We start from the raw sequence: 21,476 nt of genomic DNA, 5'->3' as shown, positions 1-21,476 counted from the left end.
AGAGAGGAGAGTGGAGCGAGGTGGGTAGGGTAAGGAGCAAGGTACGGTCTGGTGACCCTGGAGAGCGGAGGGGTCCCGGTGGCGGTGGTAGTGACCAGCGCGCGCAGAGTTTGGGAGAGGCACGGAGGGGGTGAGGTCTACCCACCTGGGACTGGGCAGGACAGCACGTGGCCTGGACCCGAGGTGAGGGCTGCGCAGATGTTGGGGGTGTGGTGGGGGAAGGACCGCATCAGGTGACAGCTCCGAGCAATGAGGCAGCTAGGGATAGGGAGGGGACTCGCGGGAGTTGCCAAGGGCGCGACGTAGCCCGCGGGGCAGGGAGGGTCAGCGACAAGACTGGGGGGATGGGTCCGAGAAAAGTGGCCTGGGGAACTACCAGGGGTCGCCGAGGGGGCCCAGGCGGCGGAGGAGAGCAAAGAGGGTGCAGCGGTACGCCTGGTGGGAGCAGACCGAAGCAGGTCGGTGGGGAGCAGGCGCGTAAAGGAGCACGTGGGCGCCCGCGGCCCTGGAGCTGGCGAGGGTGGCGGAGAGGGCGCGGCTTGGCCGGCCGGCCTGGCCGGGGGTTGGGGAATAGGCGCTCGGGTCACCGAGGGGCGGGCGCTGCCGCCGGGCCGGGCGCGGGAGGGGCGGCCCCTTGGCTGTAGCTTCACTTCCGGGAGCGCCTGGGCACCGCGCTGCCACCCGCTCGCAGCGCAGCCACCCGCTGGCCGCGGGCCGCCGAGCCCGGGGAGTGCGCAGCCAGGCAGAAGCCCCGCGGTCCTCACAGCCCCACCTCTCCCCGCCACCATGGGGGCGTCCGCGCGGCTACTGCGCGCGGTGATCATGGGGGCGCCGGGCTCCGGCAAGGGCACCGTGTCGTCGCGTATCACCAAACACTTTGAGCTGAAGCACCTCTCCAGCGGGGACCTGCTCCGAAACAACATGCTTCGAGGCACAGGTGGGAACCCAAACTGGAGGGAGGGGTGACGTGCGGTGTCGCCGGGGTTGGGATTTGAGGGCGGACGGGCCGTGGAGGGCGGGGTGCGCTTCCCGGGGATGCGGATTCACAGATGCGAGTGCAGGCTATGCGGGGTCCAGGGATGGGGATGCATTTGCTGCCCGCTGTCCAGGGGCGAGACCTCCCGCTGCTGAGCGAGTAACTGCGCACGGAAACCTCCGACCTCCGTGGACAGCCTCAGGCGGGGTATTAGGGGAAGGAACTAGGAAGTTAGGACACGTTCGAAGTTCAAAGATTAAAGGAAACTGTTTGGGTTTGAGAGGCAAGTCCAACCCCAGTCGCAGATGCTTAAAAAAAGACCATGAACTGTGGCTTATTCTCCACGTGCCCTTACGCCTAGCAGGGGTGTCCAACCTTTTGACATCTCTGGGCCACACTGGGAGAAGAAGAGTTGTCTTGACCCACACATTAAATATACGAACACTGACGAAAACTGATGAGAAAAAAAGATTTTAGGTAAATGTATGATTTTGGGTTGGGCCGCATTCATAGCCACCCTGGGCCGCACGCGGCGGCCTGAAGTTTGAACCCCTCTGGGAGAATTGTTTGCGCTTTCTTTTTCTTGGTTTTTACCTCCTTCCCTTCCTTCCTCTCCCTTCCTCCCCCTCCCTGTCTCTCTCTCTCTCCCTCTTTTAACTCTAGGGGATTTTCTGGTTCCGAACTTCCCCCATATCTTAAGGCGGAGCATTATTTATCCTCACTGCAGCCACTCAATTGGCACAGATCTTGGACACCCCTAGAGATTTTAGACACAAAAGCTATTCTTGTGTGTAGTTATCTGAAAGATTGTTTTATTCTCACGCCAAATAAGTTTTTGTAACTCAGCATGAAATCCAGTCAACAAACTACACTTCACAATGAGTCGATTTTATGTAAATTAAATCTTAAAGCTGTTTTCCAAAAGTCAACAAACATCAGAATGAGATGTTTTTTTCTCAAAAGTGCTCATCTTTATTTGCCAAAATGGAATTCATTTGAAGCTCATTTTTATTTTTAAAAAAGATTCTACTTATTTCTTTTTAGAGGGGAAAGGAGGGAGAAAGGGGGAAAGAAACATCGAAATGTGAAAGATATGTCCATTGATTGCCTCTCACGTGCCCAATTGGAGACCTGGCCCCCAACCCAGGCCTGTACCCTGACCAGGAATCAGCAACTTTTTGGTTCACAGGCCCCCGCACTCAATCCACTGAGCCACACCAGCTAGAGCAAAGGTCCCTTTTAAATATTGTAGAAGTAATGAATGCCTAAATGAGGTTAAAAAAAAGTATTGGAAACAGGATGGAAGTACATAAAATAAAAGTAAAGCCCCTCTTACCCCGTTGACCTGACTCAGTCCCATTCTTTCAAAGGGAACAGTGTTACGTTTTGCCCTTTAGAAGTTTTTGTATAAACACAAACGTGTATGTGCCTTAGTTTATTAATATGTGATCATGCTATATGTGTATTCTGCACCAGTGTGTTTTCACTTTATGTTTCAGATGTCTTTCCACATGAAAACATGGGCATCCCCTTTATTTTATTAATGTTTCTTAAGTATCCATTTGCTGAATCTACTATAATTTATTTACTCAGTCCCCTATTTATGACCATGTAAGTTACTTCTAGGTGGGGTTTTATGTTTGCTTCAAAAATACTGATATTTAGATGAAACAAAGAACCACCCCAGTGTTTTTACTTTGTCTTGGAGTTCTTTGGTTCAGCACCTAGTTTGGTGTATTACTACTCTCATTTTTCTCTTCTAACATTGATCTTTAAAAAAAATCACAGTATTTTCATAAATCATAAATCATAAAGTAAATCATGAATCATAAAGTAGTTAGCTCAACTTCTTCAAAAGGTTAAATTGTTTGGCCCCCTTGTGAAGTGTGCTTGATGCAACATATTGAAGTAGTTAGGTAACAGTCTCCAGTACTCTGCCTAGTTGGGGTAAGATGATTCAGAATGGAAAGGAGTAAAGAACCATGAAGCAACTTGCTGAAAAATAACTCAGCAGTGATACATAATTGTGATTATAGGACACCTTCAGCGAAGATTTAAGGATATGTTAATTTGTGAAAGCACAAAACATTTAACATACTAATTTAAAGCAAGTAAGTAAACTTTTTTAAAAAATATATTTTATTGATTATACCATTACAGTTGTTCTATTCCCCCCCTTCATTCCCCTCCACCCGCACCCTCCCTCCCCCACCATTCTCCCCCCCTTAGTTTATAACCACGTGTCTCAAGTTCTTTGGATTCTATATTTCCCCCACTATTCTCGCCCTCCCCCCTATCTATTTTCTACGTACCATCTAAACTTTTTAAAAATAATATACTTTATTGATTATGCCATTACAGTTGTCCCATTTCCCCCCTTCATTCCCCCCCACCCTGCACACCCCCTCCCACCCACATTCCCTGCTTTAGTTCATGTCCATGTGTCATAAGTTCTTTAGCTCCCACATTTAGCTCCCACACTACTCTTGTCCTCCCCCTGTCTATTTTCTCCCCACCATCTATGCTACTTATTCTCTGTACCTTCTCCCTCCTCCTCCTCCCACTCCCCTGTTGCTAACCCTCCATGTGATCTCCATTTCTATGGTTCCACTCCTGATCTAGTTGTCCTCTTAGTTTGCTTTTGTTTTAGGTGTGGTTGTTAATAGCTCTGAGTTTGCTGACCTTTCACTGTTCATATTTTTTATCTTCTTTTTCTTAGATAAGTCCCTTTAACATTTCATATAATAAGGGCTTGGTAGTGATGAACTCCTTGAACTTGACCTTGTCTGAGGAGCACTTTATCTGCCCTTCCATTCTAAATGAAAGCTTTGCTGGATAAAGCAATCTTGGATGTAGGTCCTTGCCTTTCATGACTTGGGAATAGTTCTTTCCAGTCCCTTCTTGCCTGCAAGGTCTCTTTTGAGATATCAGCTGACAGTTTGATGGGAAGTCCTTTGTAGGTAACTGTCCCCTTATTTCTTGCTGCTTCTAGAATTCTCTCCTTCATTTTAATCTTGGCTAATGTAATGATGATCTGCCTTGGTGTGTTCCTTCTTGGGTCCAACCTTCTTTGGGACTCTCTGAGCTTCCTGGACTTTCTGGAAGTTTGTTTCCTTTGCCAGACTGGGGAAGTTCTCCTTTATTATTATTATTTTTTAAAATATATTTTATTATACCATTACAGTTGTTCTATTCCCCCCCATAATTCCCCTCCACCTGCACACTCCCTCCCCCACCATTCTCCCCCCTTAGTTTATAACCACGTGTCTCAAGTTCTTTAGATTCTATATTTCCCCCACTATTCTCGCCCTCCCTCCTATCTATTTTCTACCTACCATCTATGCTATTTTCTGTGCCTTCTCCCCCTCCCACCCCCCTGTTTCTAACCCTCCATGTGTTCTTCATTTCTATGGTTCCACTCCTGATCTAGCTGTCCTCTTGGTTTGCTTTTGTTTTAGGTGTGGCTGTTAATAACTGTGTGTTTGCTGTCCTTTCACTGTTCATATTTTTCATCTTCTTTTTCTTAGATAAGTCCCTTTAGCATTTCATATAATAAGGGCTTGGTGATGATGAACTCCTTGAACTTGACCTTATCTGAGAAGCACTTTATCTGTCCTTCCATTCTAAATGAAAGTTTTGCTGGATAAAGCAATCTTGGCTGTAGGTCTTTGGATTTCATGACTTGGAATACTTCTTTCCAGCCCCTTCTTGCCTGTAAGGTCTCTTTTGAGAAATCCGCTGACAGTCTGATGGGTACTCCTTTGTAGGTGACTGTCCCCTTATCCCTTGATGCTTCTAGGATTCTCTCCTTCATTTTGGTCTTGGCTAATGTAATTATGATGTGCCTTGGTGTGTTCCTTCTTGGGTCCAACTTCTTTGGGACTCTCTGAGCTTCCTGGATTTCCTGGAAGTCTATTTCCTTTGCCAGACTGGGGAAGTTCTCCTTTATTATTTGTTCAAATAAGTTTTCCACTCGTGGCTGTTTCTTTCCCCCTTCTGGTACCCCTATAATCCGGATGTTGGAATGTTTAAAGATGTCCTGGAGGTTCCTTAGCCTCTCCTCATTTTTTAAAATTCTCATTTCTTCATTCCTTTCTGGTGGGATGTTTTGTTCTTCCTTCTGGTCCATTCCATTGATTTGAGTCCCAGTTTCCTTTCCATCACTAGTGGTTTCCTGTGCATCACCCTTCATTTCAATTAGTTTAGCCTTCATATGTTCCTCTAATTTGTGACTATGTTCCTCTAATTTGTGACTATAATCTACCAGTTCTGTGAGCATCCTGATAAATAGTGTCTTAAATTGTGCTTCTGAGAGGCTGGCAATTTCTTGGTCGCTTAGAGTTATTGGCTCTGGGACTTTGAGTTCTTCTTGCACCATCTTTTGGGCTGTTCGTGCCTGTTCCGTAGCAGGATCAGAGCCCTGAAGTATTCACTAGAGCAGGGCAACTAAGTTGCTGGGTTGTGACGTTGTATGTGGGGGCGGGGTCAAAGAGGGACAATGGCTTCCCGTCTGCTGCCTGCTGCTGTGGCCGCGGCGCCACAGCCACCACCGTCACCAGGCCCACGCGCCCCGCTCCACTGCACGCGAGTGTGCCACCGCCGTCAGCCCTCCACCACTGGGTTCGCCCCCTGGGGCCTGTGTGGTCCGTCTCACTGTGCGCAAATGTGCGACCGCGGTCAGTCTGCCCCACACCCCGACTGGTTCCGGGCTGCCTGCACGCCTAAGTCAGGGGATCTGTCCTGCCTGACCCAGCTCCGCTGCAGGCTCCGCCTCTCTTACCGTCCCCGTTGAAGGGTTAGATGTAGCCGGACTTCTGTATAATTCCGTTTTCTGTTCTTTGGGTGTGTCCTAGTTCTCCAAACCTTTGTTGTGTTCAAACTTGGTTGTGGGAGAAGGCACAGTGTTTCCACCTATGCCTCCATCTTGGTGGAAGTCGTCCTTTATTACTTGTTCAAATAAGTTTTCCACTTGTTGGTCTTCCTCTTCCCCTTCTGGTACCCCTATAATTCGGATGTTGGAACGTTTAACGATGTCCTGGAGGTTCCTGAGCCTCTCTTCATTTTTTTGAATTCTTGTTTCTTCATTCTTTTCTGTTCTGTTGTTTCTTTCTTCCTTCTGGCCACTCCATTGATTTGAGTCTTATTTTTTTTCCCATCGCTATTGGTTCCCTGTGCATTTTCCTTCATTTCACTTAGTGTAGCCTTCATTTTTTCATCTAATTTGTGACCAAAATCAACCAGTTCTATGAGCATCCTGATCACCAGTATTTTGAATTGTGCATCTGATAGGCTGGCTATCTCTCGGTCACTTAAAAGTATTGGCTCTGGGGCTTTGATTTGTTTTGCTGTTTGGGCCATAATTTTTAGGTCAGGTCATGCCTGTTATGTATGAGGGGCGGAGCCTTAGGTGTTCACCAGAGTGGGGCAACCCAGTGGCTGGGTTTGACCCTGTATGCTGGGGCGGGGTCAGAGAGGGAGCAATGGCGTTTGTTCCCCGCTGTCTTGGATTTCAGTCCCCTCTACTGTTTCCCACAAGCAAATTGGGCCCTTCTGGTCCTGGTTCCCTGGGTGGGTGGGCTTGTGTACATTCTAGGACCCTGTGGGTCTCTCCAATGAACTCTCCTGTGAGGCTGGGAGTCTCTCTTGGTACCTCAACCCCCACCAGTGTTTTCAATTGGTGCTTTTCGCATTTATTTTCCAGCGCTGGAGCCTTGGGTTGCACAGTCTATCTTGCTGCCTATTTTCACCTGGTTTATCTGCCAGTGAATGAGTGACCGTGGTCAGCCAACTGCCTTGTGCACCTCACTGGGTCTGCTTGTTTCCTCCCCACCAGCAGGTCTGGCAGCCATCACCTTTTCCTGCCTCAGCCCCTCTCTGCCAGACACCAACTCCGCCCCTCATACTGATCTGGATGAATGGTTGTTGGACTTCTGTACAGTTCGATTTTCTGTCTGTTCTGGTTGTGTTTTTGTTTCTAAATCTTTGTTGTCCTTAATTTTGGTTGTGCTAGGAGGCATATTGTTTCCATCTATGCCTCCATCTTGGCTAGAAGTCCACAAGTAAACTTTTTAAAAATTGAGGAATAATACTCTTTGTTTACTGCTAACATCCCTGACATGCTGCGGTCCTCTTTCAGTCTCCACAACCTGGGGAGAGAAGCTAGAGGGAGGGGAAGATGGTCAGTTTATTTCAGGCATCCGTTGTGTCTGTGGCTTTCACAGGCGGTTCTTTAACAAGGAAAACAGAAAATGGAGTTTAGAGAGGGGTCATGAGATTGTTATTACAGATGTTTTGTATCTCAGGACAAAGAATATATTTTCAGTAAATAATTGTGAGTAAATTGGGTATTTCCCACAGGATCAGAGCTGAAAAAGATATGTTATTGTTTATTTAAAAAATATTGCTTAATGTTTTTTGATACTAAGAGTAAAGTATATGTATTATAAAGGAGAAAAAACATGTCATGAGAATATAAAAAAGAAAATGAAAATCCTTTGTGAAGTTCACTACCTAGAGACAATTATAAATGAAGCTTTTGCTGATTTTTCTTATATTCTTTTTCTCTGTTGCTTTTTCGTGTTTGCAATTTTGTTATATTCTAAATTATTGCTTAGATATATTTTACCTCACTTATTGTGAGTATGTTCACACATCATTAAGAATATTTAGTTTTATCAAGACTGCACAATTACTGGCGCTGGCCAGGCAGCGCAGTTGGTTTGACGCACCATCCCGATATGCCAAGGTTGCAGGTTGGATCCCTGGTATCACACACAAGTATCAAACAGTGAATGCATAAGTAAGTGGAACAACAAATCAGTGTTTCTCTCTCTGTTCCTCCCCCACATCTTCTTTCTCTCTCAAATCAATAAACCCTGGCCAGGTAGCTCAGATGTTTAAAGTGTCATCTCAACACACCAAGATTGTGGGTTCAATCTGCAGTTGGGGCACACAGAAGAAGCAAACAATGAATGCATGAATAGTGGAACAACAAATCAATGTTTCTTGCTGTCTCTAAAACCAATAAAGAAATAAAACTTTTAAAGTCAATAAATTAAAAATAGCATATTAAACTATTAAAAATAGCATAATTATTAATTTAACATTTACCTGTTATCAGACATTCATGCTGTTAACCATCCTTTGCTGTGGTAAATGCTGCAGTGATTCTCCCTGTGCGTGAACATGTGGCAGCATCTCTGCTTACGGACGCCAGATAAATTCCCGAGTGTGGAGTTTCTGTAAATACGGTGTGATCCAATAGTGCTACAGAAGGACGGTGCCAGTGTACTCTCCAAACACTGTGTCATGTGGGTATTTTATAACCTAGGGCTGTATTTCATAGCTCAAGTTTAAAATCATCCCGGCAGACTTGACAAAGACATTGGAAACACGATACAACCTGTTGACAGCTGCCAACCTGGGGTAGCTGAGAGCACCTCTGGACCTAGGAGTCAGGAACTGGAGTTTGACCCTTTGACATTAGCCCAGCGCCCTCCTCTAAAGGTGAAGGGGCTGCGTTCAGGAGACATTAAGGAACTCGCGCAATAAAAAAGAACAGCTACTGGGGGACAAAGGTGAACATTAAATGACACTTCCCATGCAGCATTTCCCACATTGAGGTCCATGAGATAATTTCAGGTAGACAAATATTATCCCCCAAAAAAGTAAAATTCAAATTTTAAACCCAATAAAAATTTCTTACAAAGCATATTAGAAAAATAACTAGTACAACAAACCTTTAATTTCATGACTATTGTGGCTTATTAAAAAGCGGAGCCATTTTGAAGAAAAGTATATAGTGAATAAGAGCTCAACTATGGCAGGAATTGTATGGTTGCCATGTGATTGCCCAGAGTTTGAGAAACCGCACTGCGCTTAGTGCTTCTCAAAGATGTAACCCTGGACTGGATGGCTAGCCCTTTTGAATGTTACTTGTTCTCATCTGTAAATTGGGGAAGTTAGTCAGTAGACATCTTCCAAGCCTCTGTCCGTTCCCAAGATTCTGTATGTCTATGTACGCCCAGGGAGCACAGGTGTGCCTAATTAGAATGATTCTGACAACAGGGCAAACTATTTTTACAATGGCAAAAATTTGATTTATAATAAGCATTACATTACCTGGTTTGGAATTTCAAAAAATATAAAACAGCATTTACTGAAAAGATCTGTCCAGAGCTATTTCATGCACTTAATACAGCTTCTCCAGTTTTCCTGTTTTTTCTTTTTTACACAAATGGTAGCAAAGTGCACTTACCGTTCTGTACCTTTAACAGGATTGCTTTCCATAAGGTTTGCCCTATTTCTTTTTTCTAACAGTTTTATTGAAATGTAATTTTCATGTAATTTTCCCATTTGAGGTATACAATTCAATGGACCAGTCTATTCCGAGTTGTGCAACCATCACCACAATTGATTTTAGAACACTTTCATTACCCCCCCAAAAACCCTCATACCCATTAGCAGTCACTCCCTTCCCATCTCTCCCCATCCAGTCTGTGCCACTGGCAACACTAATCTACATTCTTCTCTTTATTTTCATACTTGAACATTTCATGTAAATGGCATCATACAATATCTGGTCTTTTTTGTCTGGCATTTTTCACTTAGCATAATGTTTTCCAGGCTCACCCATGTTGTATTGGTCCGTCCTTCCTTCCTTCCTTCCTTCCTTCTCTGAATAATATTCCATTGAATGGATATACTGTCTTTCTTTAACCATTGAGGTATGGACATTTGGGTTGTTGTGCCCTTTTCTGTTATTTTATGGGTACACTAAAGTTTGTTTAAATAATTAAAGAGTACCCTGACCGGTGTGTCTCAGTTGGTTGGGCATTGTCCCACAAAGCAAAAGGTCACTGGTTTGACCCCCAGTTGGGGCACATATGAGAAACAAATCGATTGTGAAGCAACTGATTGATGTTTCTGTCACATCGATGTTTCTCTCCCTCTCTTTCTCCCTCCTTTCCACTCTCTCTAAAAATCATACATACATACATACAAATATACACAAATGTTTAAATGGTTTAAAGAGTATTTTAAAAAGATGAACCTGAAGATACATATCATCTCAAAGAAAGTAGGCTTTTGATAGATTTTTTTACAACAAAGTAAGTGAGGCCTTTTAAAATTCCATTGCAAGAGAGAATCCAGGCAACTCATTTCTCCATACCTCCACCCAGCTCTTCATCCATGCATCCATCCATTCATGGCACCATCAAGCACCTAGTGTATTCTAGGTGCTAGAGAAACAGAGACAAATACATTTCAGTGGGGTGCTCACATTTGGAATGTAGGAATGGAGGGCAGGTGAGTGGGTGGCTTTGTGTGTTAGTCTACTCAGTTTGCCATAACAGAATACTACCTACAAGATGGCTTAAACAATAGAAATTTATTTTCTCATAGTTCTGGAGGCTAGAAGTCCAAGATCAAAGTTCTGGGATGGTTGGTTTCTGGTGTGGCCTTTCTTCCTGGCTTGCCGAGGGCCGCCTTCTTACTGTGTCCTCATGTGGCTTTTCCTCTGTTGCATATATTCCTGGCGTCTCTTCCTCTTCTAATAAGATCAGTCAGATTGGATTAGAGTCCCCCGTTTATGAACTCATTTAGCCTTAATCACCTCCTTAAATATCCTGTCTCTAAACACAGCTACATTGGGGTTGGGGACTTCAACATACGGATCAGGGGTCATGCTTCAGGCCATAATAACACATAAACAGATAGTTTCCGCGGTGTGATGAGTGCTCCAACAGAAACAAGGCTGGAACCTGAAAGTCCAGAGGAGGAACTTTCAGTTGCCTGGGAAGCTGAAGACACCTCACTTCGAAGGTCCCTTTAAGGTGTATCTTGAAAGATGAGCAAGAGCGTGTGAGGCAGCAGAGAGGAGACAGAGGCACGTGCAGAGGCCAGGAGGCCCTAGAGGATGTGGCGCTCCCTGCTAAGAGGTTTGGTTTGAGTGTTTGGTGGAGATGGTGAGAGGGGACGTGGGTGGGGAGACATATGATGAGGCCAGACCCAGTTTCTTTATACAGTTTCTGAGTTGTGTTTCTATCCTGAAACTGCGTGGGAAGGGGAGGAGTATAGACCCGGGACTGGAATTCTCCATAGGTACTTCACTGAGGAGGAGACTGGGATGGTTGGAGAGGGGACCAGTGGTCAAGAGAGGTTTTTACACGTGTGCGTGCTCTCTCTTCTCCCCTTCTTTCTCCTTCCTGCTCTTCCTCCCCCCTCCCTTTTTCTCTCCCCTCTTCTCTTTCTCACACCCAAACATTTCCCCCAAGCACCTATATCCTTACTCTTTCTCCTGAGTTCCAAGGGCCCCTTCTTTTGCTTCTATATCTCGTTTTTGAGCCTATGCAGCCCAGCTGGCTCCCTTTGTCTACCTCTGTGACATTCTAAATAAACATTTGCCCATAAAAAAAGAGAGGTTTTTATTTTCAACATAATCTTGTGAAATATCTTGTGGATGAAGGTATTTTAATTTTTATGTATGGTTAGAAGAAGTATAAAATGAATGCCTATTTACCCCAGGCAGAAAACGGTACTTAAGGGGCCGCCTGCTATAATCCCCGAGTCTCATCTCCTTCCTGCTATGGTAACTACCATGTTGACTGACTTTATTATTTGAGAAAGGTTCTCATAAAAAGCCCTTGATTGGGTGTAAAGTTATTTGTCTCATTCCCTGTTATCCCCGTAGTTTTATTTTGCTTTCTTTGGACATGTTTTTAAAGTAAGTTTTATGTACTTTCCTGAGAGCAATTTTGGCAGGACCTAGGTTAATTCTCTGTAGTCCTTTCCTTCTCTCGGCACGTGTAAAAGATAACTGTTATTTTCAGGTTGTCCAGGGCCCCTTTTGTGCTTCATAGATGCTCAGACTGTTTAGAGATCATTCAGATATGAGGTGTGGTTGGCTTGGGTAATGTTATAAGAATGACCAAACTTTAAAATAAGATGTAGAATTACAAATGGCTTTTTTATAATACAAAGATTCATCTCTCAGATTCATGTCTGTATGTTTATAGAATTCCTGGTTATTTTCCTTAAAATTAAAAGGTGGCTTTAACTTCCCTATTTTCCTTTAACCTTCCTTTTCTGTTTTTATATGTGTATACCTTTGTAGAAAATTAGCTTATTTGAATAATTAATTTTTAAACTACCTGTTTATATTTTGTCAGTTAACTTTTTGTTAACTTTTGAATCAAAATGAAATAGTATTTTTATGAGGAGTCTGTTCAGGTACAATATTAAATTATAGGCAATCAAGGGAATAAAAATAAACCAATTGTGCAAAGAATATACTGGACAAGAGTCCTTGCATTTAATTTTGGGAGGGGATAAAAATTTAAAATATAATGAACAATTGTTTAGACTTTGACATAGGAAGTTGAATTGTTTTTTCTTTCTTTTAAATAAACTCCAATGGGAGCAGTACATGCTTTAGATTTTAATAACTATTGTCCACAAATGTTTATTGATATAGAAAGTTGTTAGTGATAAATGAGAAAGATTATAAGACTATGCATGGGACTGTTGTTCACAAAACAAAATATTTGAAAGTTTTCTTATTATTAGTTATAAATTAATTATCTGAATAGTGATGGAATTACAAATGGCTTTTTGTTTTGTTTTGCTTACTAGGCATTTTTCATCTTTCCTTTAAAAAAACTTTATTGATATATTTCACATACAATAAAATTCCCTCTTAAAATATATTGTTCAGTGTTTCATATGACATTCAAAGTTTGGCAACCATCACCACAATCAATTTTAGAACATTTTTATCACCTCAAAAAGAAAACTTATTCCCATTAGCAGTCATTCTGTGTCTCCTTCAATGCTCCCAGCCCTAGATAACCACTAATCTTACAGATCTGGCTCTTCCGAACATTTCATATAAATGAAGTGATACGTGTCTTTTGTGATATGTGGCTTCTATCAGTGTGTTTTCCCAGTTCATACACTTTCTATGCGTCAGTACTTCTCATCTTTCCATGGCTAAACAATATAATTTTGTGTGGGCATGCCACATTTTACTTATCCATTCATTGCTTGATGGACATTTGGTTGTTTCCATTTTTTTTGCTATTGTGAATAATGTTGCTATGAACACATGTAAGTTTTTGTGTGGGTATGTTTTTTTTTTCCCCCTTGGGTATATACCTGGTAGTAGAATTTCTGGGTAATATGGTAACTCTTTAACCTTTTAAAGTACTGCCCCACTGTTTTCCAAATTGGTTATATCATTTATTCTACAAACAATATATGTGAGTTTCAAGTTCTCAACATTTTTGACAACACTTTTATTTGTCTTTTGATTATAGCCATCCTAGTGTGTATGAAGTAGTATCTCATTGTGGTTACCACTTGTTATTTCCCTAAGGACTAATGATGTTGAACATTTTTTCTTGTGGTTATTGGCTATTTGTATATCTCCTTTTTTGTATTCAAATCCTTTGCACATTATTGAGTTGTAAGAATTCTTTAAATATTCTAGATACAAGCTCCTTATCAGATATATAATTCATAAAAATGTTCTCCCATTCAGTGGATAGTCTTTTCACTTTTGTGGTGATGTTCTCTGAAGCATTTAAGTTTTTAACTTTAATGAAGTGTCCAGTCAAGAGTTTTGTAGTTTTAGGTCTACATTTAGGTCTAAGAAACATATTGATTTCATTTTATATGTGGTATAAGGTAGAGGTCCAACTTTATTCTTTCTGTATGTCTATTCAGTTTAATCCCAGCACCATTGGTTTATAATAATATTTTCCCCTATTAAATCACCTTAGCATCCTTGTTGGAAATTAATTGACTGTGAATTTAAAGGGTTATTTCTGGACTCTCAGTTCTGTTCCATTAATTTATATGTCTATCCTTATGCCAGTACCACACAGTTTGATTGCTGTTTTAAAATCTGAAGTGTGTTCTCCAACTTTGTTCTTTTCCCAATGTGTTTTGGCTATTCTGGGTCACTTTCCACCAAATTTTACAGTCAGTTCCTCAATTTCTGAAAAGACATGAGCTGGGATTTTGTATTTGTGTGTGTGTGTTTTTTTGAGAGATTTTATTTATTTATTTTGAGAGAGCAGAAGGGGGGAAGTCAGAGAGGGAGAAGCATATTGACGTGTAAGAAAGACATTGATCGGTTGCCTCTCGCAAGTCCCCAAGTGGGGACCTGGCCTGCCATCCAGGCATGTGCCCTGACTGGGAATCAAACTGCAATCCTTCTGTTTGCAGTCCTGCGCTCAGTCCACTGAGCTACACCAGCCAGGGAGTTTTGCCCTTTTAAAAAAAGCGTATTACTAAGTATTTTATTTTTTGATGCAATTACACATGGAATTGTTTTTTGAATTTCATTTTCAGATGTTCACTGTTAGACTTCTGTATATTGACCTTGTGTCCTGCAACTTTGCTCATTTATTAGTTCTAATAGCTTTTAGTGGATGCCTTACTATTTTCTATATACAAGACCATGTAATCTGCAAATAGAGATAGTTTTATTTCTTTCTTTGTGGGTGTCTTTTGTTTCTTTTTCTGGACTAATTGCCCTGGCTATGGTCTCTGGTACAATGCTGAATAGAAGCGGCAAGAGCAAATCATTGTTTTGTAAGGCTATTCTTATAATGATGAATTAGATACTTTTTCAGTTAGTCTCATCATCTCAATCCATTTATTGTCAGTATTTGAGGGTTTAGAAGAGGGCTTGGCCTGAATAATGAGAGGTGAGGGGAGGGTCCGATACCAATTTTAGGGACTCAGCCCTGGAGGATTTCAAGTTTTTATATCTTTTTTCAAAACACTGTTGATGAGGTTGTGCTCCACTTTCCCAGAACAGCGGTCAACAGACTGGGAACAGAGAAGTGTGCACATATTATGCATGTGGACCTTCCCAACAGGTTATTTTAGTGAATACTGAGTACGTTCTCTCTGAACCCAGTCCCTCTTCCAGATATAGTTGGTAAATCCAGTCAGTACACCTGGCCAATGGCTGCCAGTTTCCAGGCAGTTAATGTGCTTATTTAAAATCTAAAGTTCATGAAATCGACAATTTAGAATTTAGAATATGCTCTAGACTTCCAGTCAAGATGGAGATATAGCTAAACATAGCTCACCACCTCGCACAACCACATTAAAATTACAACTAAGCTCTAGAACAACCATCACTCAGAACCATCAGAAATCAAGTTGAATGGAAATCTAACAACTACGGAATTAAAGAAACCATATCCATCCAGACTGATAGGAGGGAGGAAATGTGCAGACATGGAATGGGCTGGTCCCACACATACATATGATGGATAAAAATTGGGAGGGATATCTCAGGAGTCGGTGTCCAAGTCCCACACTAGGCCCACAGCCCAGGGTTCCAGTGCCAGGAACATAAGTCCCCACATTTGGCTATAAAAACCAGTGAGGATTGAGTTGGTGGAAGAAACTATTGGGAGTCCCAAGCAGTACCTCTTAAAGGGCCTGCACAAGACTTACTCAGACTCACTCCTTCTGAGCTCCAGCACCAAGGTAGCAGCTTGAAAGGCATCAGTGGCATACAGGGAGGAACTGAAGTGTCTGGCGTCAAGGCAAGAACTGGAAGACAGCTCTGTCCCAGATAAAACTGTGGGCAGAGGCCATTATTCCTTTTCTGAGCCCTCCCCTCACAGAGCCACAGAGCCTGCAGGCAGGTGCCATATTTGAGACTCCATCCACCTGGCTCACACTGCTTGCCCCCACACCCCTGATTCCCTGAGATTCCATCCTGCCTAACTTAATGGGCCCACCCAAGCTGTTAACAGGGGCTTCTCCATATGAATGGCTTGTCTTGGCTCTTGCTTTAGATCTTTCTAAATCCTCTCAAACAAGCAACAGCCAGTCTCAGCAAGCCCTCAGCCCCAGTACCTCTTGCTAAGTGGCTCTAGGCCTGGCACTAGCAGCAGCCAGCCTTGGTTCATAGCCTGGGCTCACTTGGGTACCTACCTCCAAGCCCAGCACAAGTAGCAACTATCTGCAGATTGCTTTATATCTTCTGCCAAGTGGCCCCAGAGAGAACATAGGAGGTGAATGACCTTGGCCTGCACCACTCAGAAAACCCCAGAGCCTGCACACCAACTGGACAGCTATAGACCACACCAGAGCGCCACCCCCCAACCATCTCCACAAGAGACATATTCAAGGAGTGGATACAGTGGGCTCCAGAGCCCTGCTGAAGTAAGTTCTTCTCTCTTGGTGTGGGCCACTGCATAGCTGACCTTCCACGGAGGGTGAAGGTTGGTGGTCAGTGGTCACAGCCAGTTCTTGCAGCTGACTGGCCTGGGTAAATCCCTACCATTGTCAACAACAGTCAAAGCTTAAGTAGAAGAGAAGGGTGTACTCAGCCCACATGGAGGGTACACCTTGGGTACCCAGCTGAGGTGATAGGGGAGGCTGTGTCACTGGACCCTATGGGACACCTATTTCATGAGGCCACAATACCAAGATAAGGAGTCATAGAAGCTCTGCCTATTACATAGAAACAAATACAGGGATGCTGCCAAAACAAGGAGACAAAGAAACATGGCCCAAATGAAAGAACAGATCAAAACTCCAGAGAAGAACTAAACAAAATGGAGAAAAGCAAACTGTCAGATGCAGAGTTCAAAACACTGTTTATACGGATGCTCAAGGAACTAGGTGAGGACCTCAGCAGCTTGAAGAACATCCAGTCATAAGCAAAGAATACACCAAATGAAATAAAGAACAATTTACAGGGAAACAACCATAGAGTGGTTGAAGCCAAGAATCAAATCAATGATTTGGAACAGCTGGAAGCATAAAACAACCAATCAAAACAACAAGAAGAAAAAAGAATCCAAGAAAACAAGGATAATGTAAGGAGTCTCTGAGACAAATTGGTAGTTACAGAATAGCCATGGGGTGTAAAGTATAGTACAGGAAATGGGGTAGCCAAAGAACTTACATACAAGACCTGTGGACGTGAACATTCATGTGGGGATTGCCGGAGGGAGTTGGGGGTGCTGGGTGGAGAGGGGCAAAGTGGGAAAAATTGAGACAACTGTAATAGCATAATCAATGAAATCAAATGTTAGAAAAAAGAATCTACTTTAAAGTCTATGGTAAGTCATACCAAGAATTATGAAAACAATCATATATTTTGACCCTTTAGATTAAAATCTGACTCCTGGGAATTTATCCAACAGAATTAATTCAGAAGAAAAAAAGGAAATAGAAAGTAGGGGGGGAAAGAAAGTATTAAAATGTTTAAAAGTAGCCCTGGCTAGTGTAGCTCAGTGGATTGGGCACGGGCCTGTGAAGCCAAGGGTTGCCAGTTCCATTCCCAGTCAGGGCACATGCCTGGGTTGTGGGCCAGGTCTCCAGCTGGGGAAGCACGAGAGGCAACCACACATTGATTTTTCTCTCTCTCTCTAAAAATAAATAAATAAATGTTTAAAAGTAGCAGTAGGGGAAAACCAAGACTCATTTAGATAATTTAAATGTCCACGAGCACTGATGTAAGAGTGTATTTTTTATATATCAAATGTGGGTATATGTTGATGGAATAAAATACAGTTACAAAAAATGACTATATAAAATCACTGAAAATAGCCTTGGGTGGTGTGGTTCAGTGGATTGGGCACCAGCTGGAGAACTGAGGCATCACTGGTTTGGTTTCCTGTCAGGGCACATGTCTGGTTAGTGGGTTAGATCCCCAGTTGGGGGCATGTGAGAGGCAACTGATTGGTATATCTCTGACACATTGATGTTTCTCTCCCTTCCCCCTCCTTTTCCTTCTTTCTAAAAGTAAATAAATAACATTTTTTTAAAAATCACTGAAAAATATTTTTAAAAATATGTTTTATTGATTATGCTATTACAGTTGTCCCAGTTTTTCCCCCTTTGTCCCCTTGTGTCTGGTATTCCCCCTTCCCTCCATTAGTCCCCCTTTAGTTCATGTCCATGGGTCATGCATATAAGTTCTTTGGCTTCTCCATTTCCTATACTGTTCTTAACATTCCCTGTCTATTTTGTACCTACCAATTTGCTTCTTAATCCCTGCACCTTTCCCCCCATTCTCCCTCTTCTCCTTATCAAGTGATAACTCAAAATGATCTTCATATTTATGATTCTGTTCCAGTTCTAGTTGTTTGTGTAGTTTGTTTTTTTTAGATTCAGTTGTTGATAGTTGTGAATTTGTCTTTTTTTTTGAGAGAGAGAGAGAGGGAGAGAAACATCACTGTGTGGTTGCCTCTTGCACGCCCCGCGTTGGGGACCAACCTTCAACTCTGACTGGGAATCGAACCGGTGACCCTTCGGTTTGTAGGCCGGTACTCAATCCACTGAGCCACACCAGCTAGGGCTGAATTTGTAGCCATTTTAATGTTCATAGTTTTGATCTTTTTGTTAAATAAGTCCCTTTAACATTTCATGTAATAATGGCTTGGCGATGATGAACTTCTTTACTTTTACCTTATATGGGAAACACTTTATCTGCCCCTCCATTCTAAATGATAGCTTTGCTGGATAAAGTATTCTAGGTTGTAGGTCCTTGCTCTGAATGACTTTGAGTACTTCTTTCCAGCCCCTTCTTGCCTGCAAGGATTCTTTTGAGAAATCAGCTGACAGTCTTATGGGAACTCCTTTGTAGGTAACTAACTCTCTGCTTTTCTCTTGCTGCTTTTAAGATTCTCTCTCTGTTTGTTTCTGTATTAGTAGAGCTGTTTGATTCCTTGTCTCAGTAGTGTAGCCTATTGTAGAAAAGGCACCTGTAAATTGTGTGGGGCAGAGACTTAGGTAATTGCCAGGGTGGGGCAACCTGCTTCACCGCTCTGTGGCTCTGTGTGAGGGGAGGGCTCAAAGGGACAGTGCTACTGTCTGGCTTCTGGAGGTTTGCCCAGCACTCACCCTGTTTCCAGTCACTTAACTCACTCCCCGTATTTGACTGGTGCCCTTCCAGCTGTTGTTCTGGTGCTGAATCCCATAGTGGGTGGGTTTGCGTATGTTTTAAGACCATGTGGGACCTTTAAGTGGAGTCTCTTGAGAATCTGGCACTTTCTTTTGCTGCCCCAACCCCCCACTGGTTTTTACAGCCAGAAGTTATGGGTATTTATCTACCCGGCCCTAGAACCCTGGACTGTGTGGTCTGGCCTGGGGCTGGGATCTCTTGCTCCTAAGGTATCCCTCCTGATTTTTATCTACCACACATGAGTATGAGACTGCCCCTTCTACCACCACCACTGCCACCTCTCCACACCACACCATGTCTGTACATCTCTCTGCCCGTCTCCACGTCTCCGCCCCGCCTACTGGTCTAGATGAATGTGGCTTCTTCGCATCCTTGGTGGTTGGGCTTCCATACAGTTTGATTTCGGACAGTTCTGGGTGTTACTTGTCTTGAGGTTTAATTTTAATTCTTTATGTGGTTGCGAGAGGAGGTGAAGTGTGTCTGTCTACCTCCTGAAAACTATTTACAAAATAATACTAAGAGAGAAAAGACCACAAAACTATATCTACACATTTTACAATGGTATTGTAATTCTGAATGTATATCCATAGTTTAGAAAAAAATAATGAGAAAATTAAAATACTGTTGCATAAGAATGGCGTATAATTGGGTAATATTTTAAAGTTGGTTATACATTCTTTTTTGGAGTGTTTTATTAGTAGAAATGTAATATAATCATAGTGTTAATCTGGTCAAAAATGGAGTTGTGACAGCAGCATCTATTTTAGTGATTAGAAAAGTGTCTATAGCACTTAAACCAACCCACTTAAAAATCATGAGTATTTCAAATTCTTATTTAAAAAGAAACTCATTTTGCTCTGGCTGGTGTAGCTCAGTGGATTGGGCACGGGCCTGTGCACCAAAGGGTTGCTGCCAGTTCCATTCCCAGTCAGGGCACACGCCGGGGTTGCAGGCCAGTCCCCAGCTGGGGAAGCACGAGAGGGAACCACACATTGATGCCTCTCCTCCTCTCTTTCTCCTTCCCTTCCCCTCTCTCTAAAAATAAATAAATACAATCTTTAAAAAAACAGAGAAGCTAATTTCCATAATTCTACATACTTTTTTCTGATAGAAAATTTAGAAAATATAGAAAAGTGCAAAAATGTAGAAAAAACCCACATAATTCTATCACAGAGATAGCTTTCCAGTATTTTTCTGCCTACTTATTTATGTTTTTCCATAATGGAGAATTTGAAATAGGCATAGGTTATTTTGTAACCTCTGTTTTTATTGAAAAAGCTGATGATGCGCATTTTCAAATGAGTGTGCTGTCTAGAGGTCTTTAGACACCCAGTTTCCTAGGGGCCTGGAATGGGATAAAACTGGTTCGCTGATTTGCTTTCCCCTCCTCATTCTGCTGTAGAAATTGGTGTGTTAGCCAAGACTTTCATTGAACAAGGGAAGCTCATTCCAGATGATGTGATGACTCGACTGGCCTTTCATGAGCTGAAAAACCTCACCCAGTATAGCTGGCTATTGGATGGTAAGTGAATTGTCACTAGCATTTCAGCTGCTCAAAATGAGTGTGGGCAGGAGAATGAGCCTTTCATGGGCTATAGATGTCACAGATGGTGGGCAGGGAGCCCGGGTTCTGCCACTAATCACCCTGAGGTCTTGGGCCAGTCATCTTCTCTGCCTGCGTTGTCGTCATCCTCTTCTTCTTCTTCTAATTCTGTTTATTTTAAAGATTTTATGTTTTGTTTTGTTTTTAGAGAGAGGGTAAGGAAGGGAGAAAGAGAGGGAGGGAGAGAAAACATCAATTAGTTGCCTCTAGTATGGGCCCCAACCAGGGATAAACCTGCAACCTAGACATGCTCCCTGACCAGGAATCAAACTAGCAACCTTTCACTTTGTGGGACGACGCCCAGCCAACTGAGCCCCTGCTGGTCAGGGCTCTGCCTGCGTCTTTGTCCGCATGGAATAGGGAAGTGAACTGCATGATTCCTAAGTTCTTCAGATGTGATTTTAGTTCTTTCCCCTCCTTTGAGAATTTTTTATGAAGAGGAAGTATTACCAGGAAAGGAAGAAAGAAGGCGAATTGGCAGTCAGCTGTAAACTGGCAGAGGAATGGCAGAATGGGTTGCCTTTTAGTTTCTGAAGAGAGAGAGAGAAGTATTTATTGTAAGGCCTGGGCTCACATGACTATGGAGGCTGACACATCCCAGGATCTTCAGGGTGAGCTGGCAAGCTGGGGATCCAGGAGAGCTGAGAGTACACTTCTAGTCTGAAGGCCAGTGGGCTCAGGGCCCAGGAAGAGCTGTTTCAGTTTGAGTATGAAGGCAGGAAAAAGCCGACATCCCAGCTCCAAGGCACCCAGGCGAGAGGAATTCCCTTATTCAGGGGAGGATCAGCCCTTTCGTTATATTCAGACCTTCCGTAGATTAGATGAGGTCCATCCACATTAAGGAGAAAATCTGCTTTATTAGCCTGCTGATTTAAATGTTAATCTCATCCAAAAACACCCTCACAGACACACCCCCCAAAATGTTGTACCCTGAACAAATACCTGGGCAC

At 43.0% G+C, this 21,476-nt stretch overlaps 1 protein-coding gene across 2 annotated transcripts in view; it reads left to right on the top strand.

Annotated features, from left to right (window-relative positions):
* The first annotated feature begins 659 nt into the window (after positions 1–659).
* The window catches only part of AK3 (adenylate kinase 3), a 29,612-nt gene continuing 8,795 nt past the window's right edge, over positions 660–21,476 (top strand). Inside the window, exons 1-2 of one of the 2 annotated variants that reach the window (XM_037061771.1) lie at positions 661–937; positions 20,326–20,445. In XM_037061771.1, the coding sequence (XP_036917666.1) occupies positions 787–937; positions 20,326–20,445 (271 nt within the window). In that variant the 5' untranslated portion in view covers positions 661–786. Of the gene's footprint in view, positions 938–20,325; positions 20,446–21,476 lie in introns of both variants that reach the window. The other variant, XM_037061773.1, reaches the window with a different exon arrangement.

Source organism: Sturnira hondurensis, unplaced genomic scaffold (assembly GCF_014824575.4).
Source record: "Sturnira hondurensis isolate 20B ecotype Veracruz unplaced genomic scaffold, ASM1482457v3 Scaffold0013515, whole genome shotgun sequence".
In the NCBI taxonomy this organism is placed as follows: Eukaryota; Metazoa; Chordata; class Mammalia; order Chiroptera; family Phyllostomidae; genus Sturnira; species Sturnira hondurensis.
This window is presented reverse-complemented; position numbering and strand designations above follow the sequence as displayed.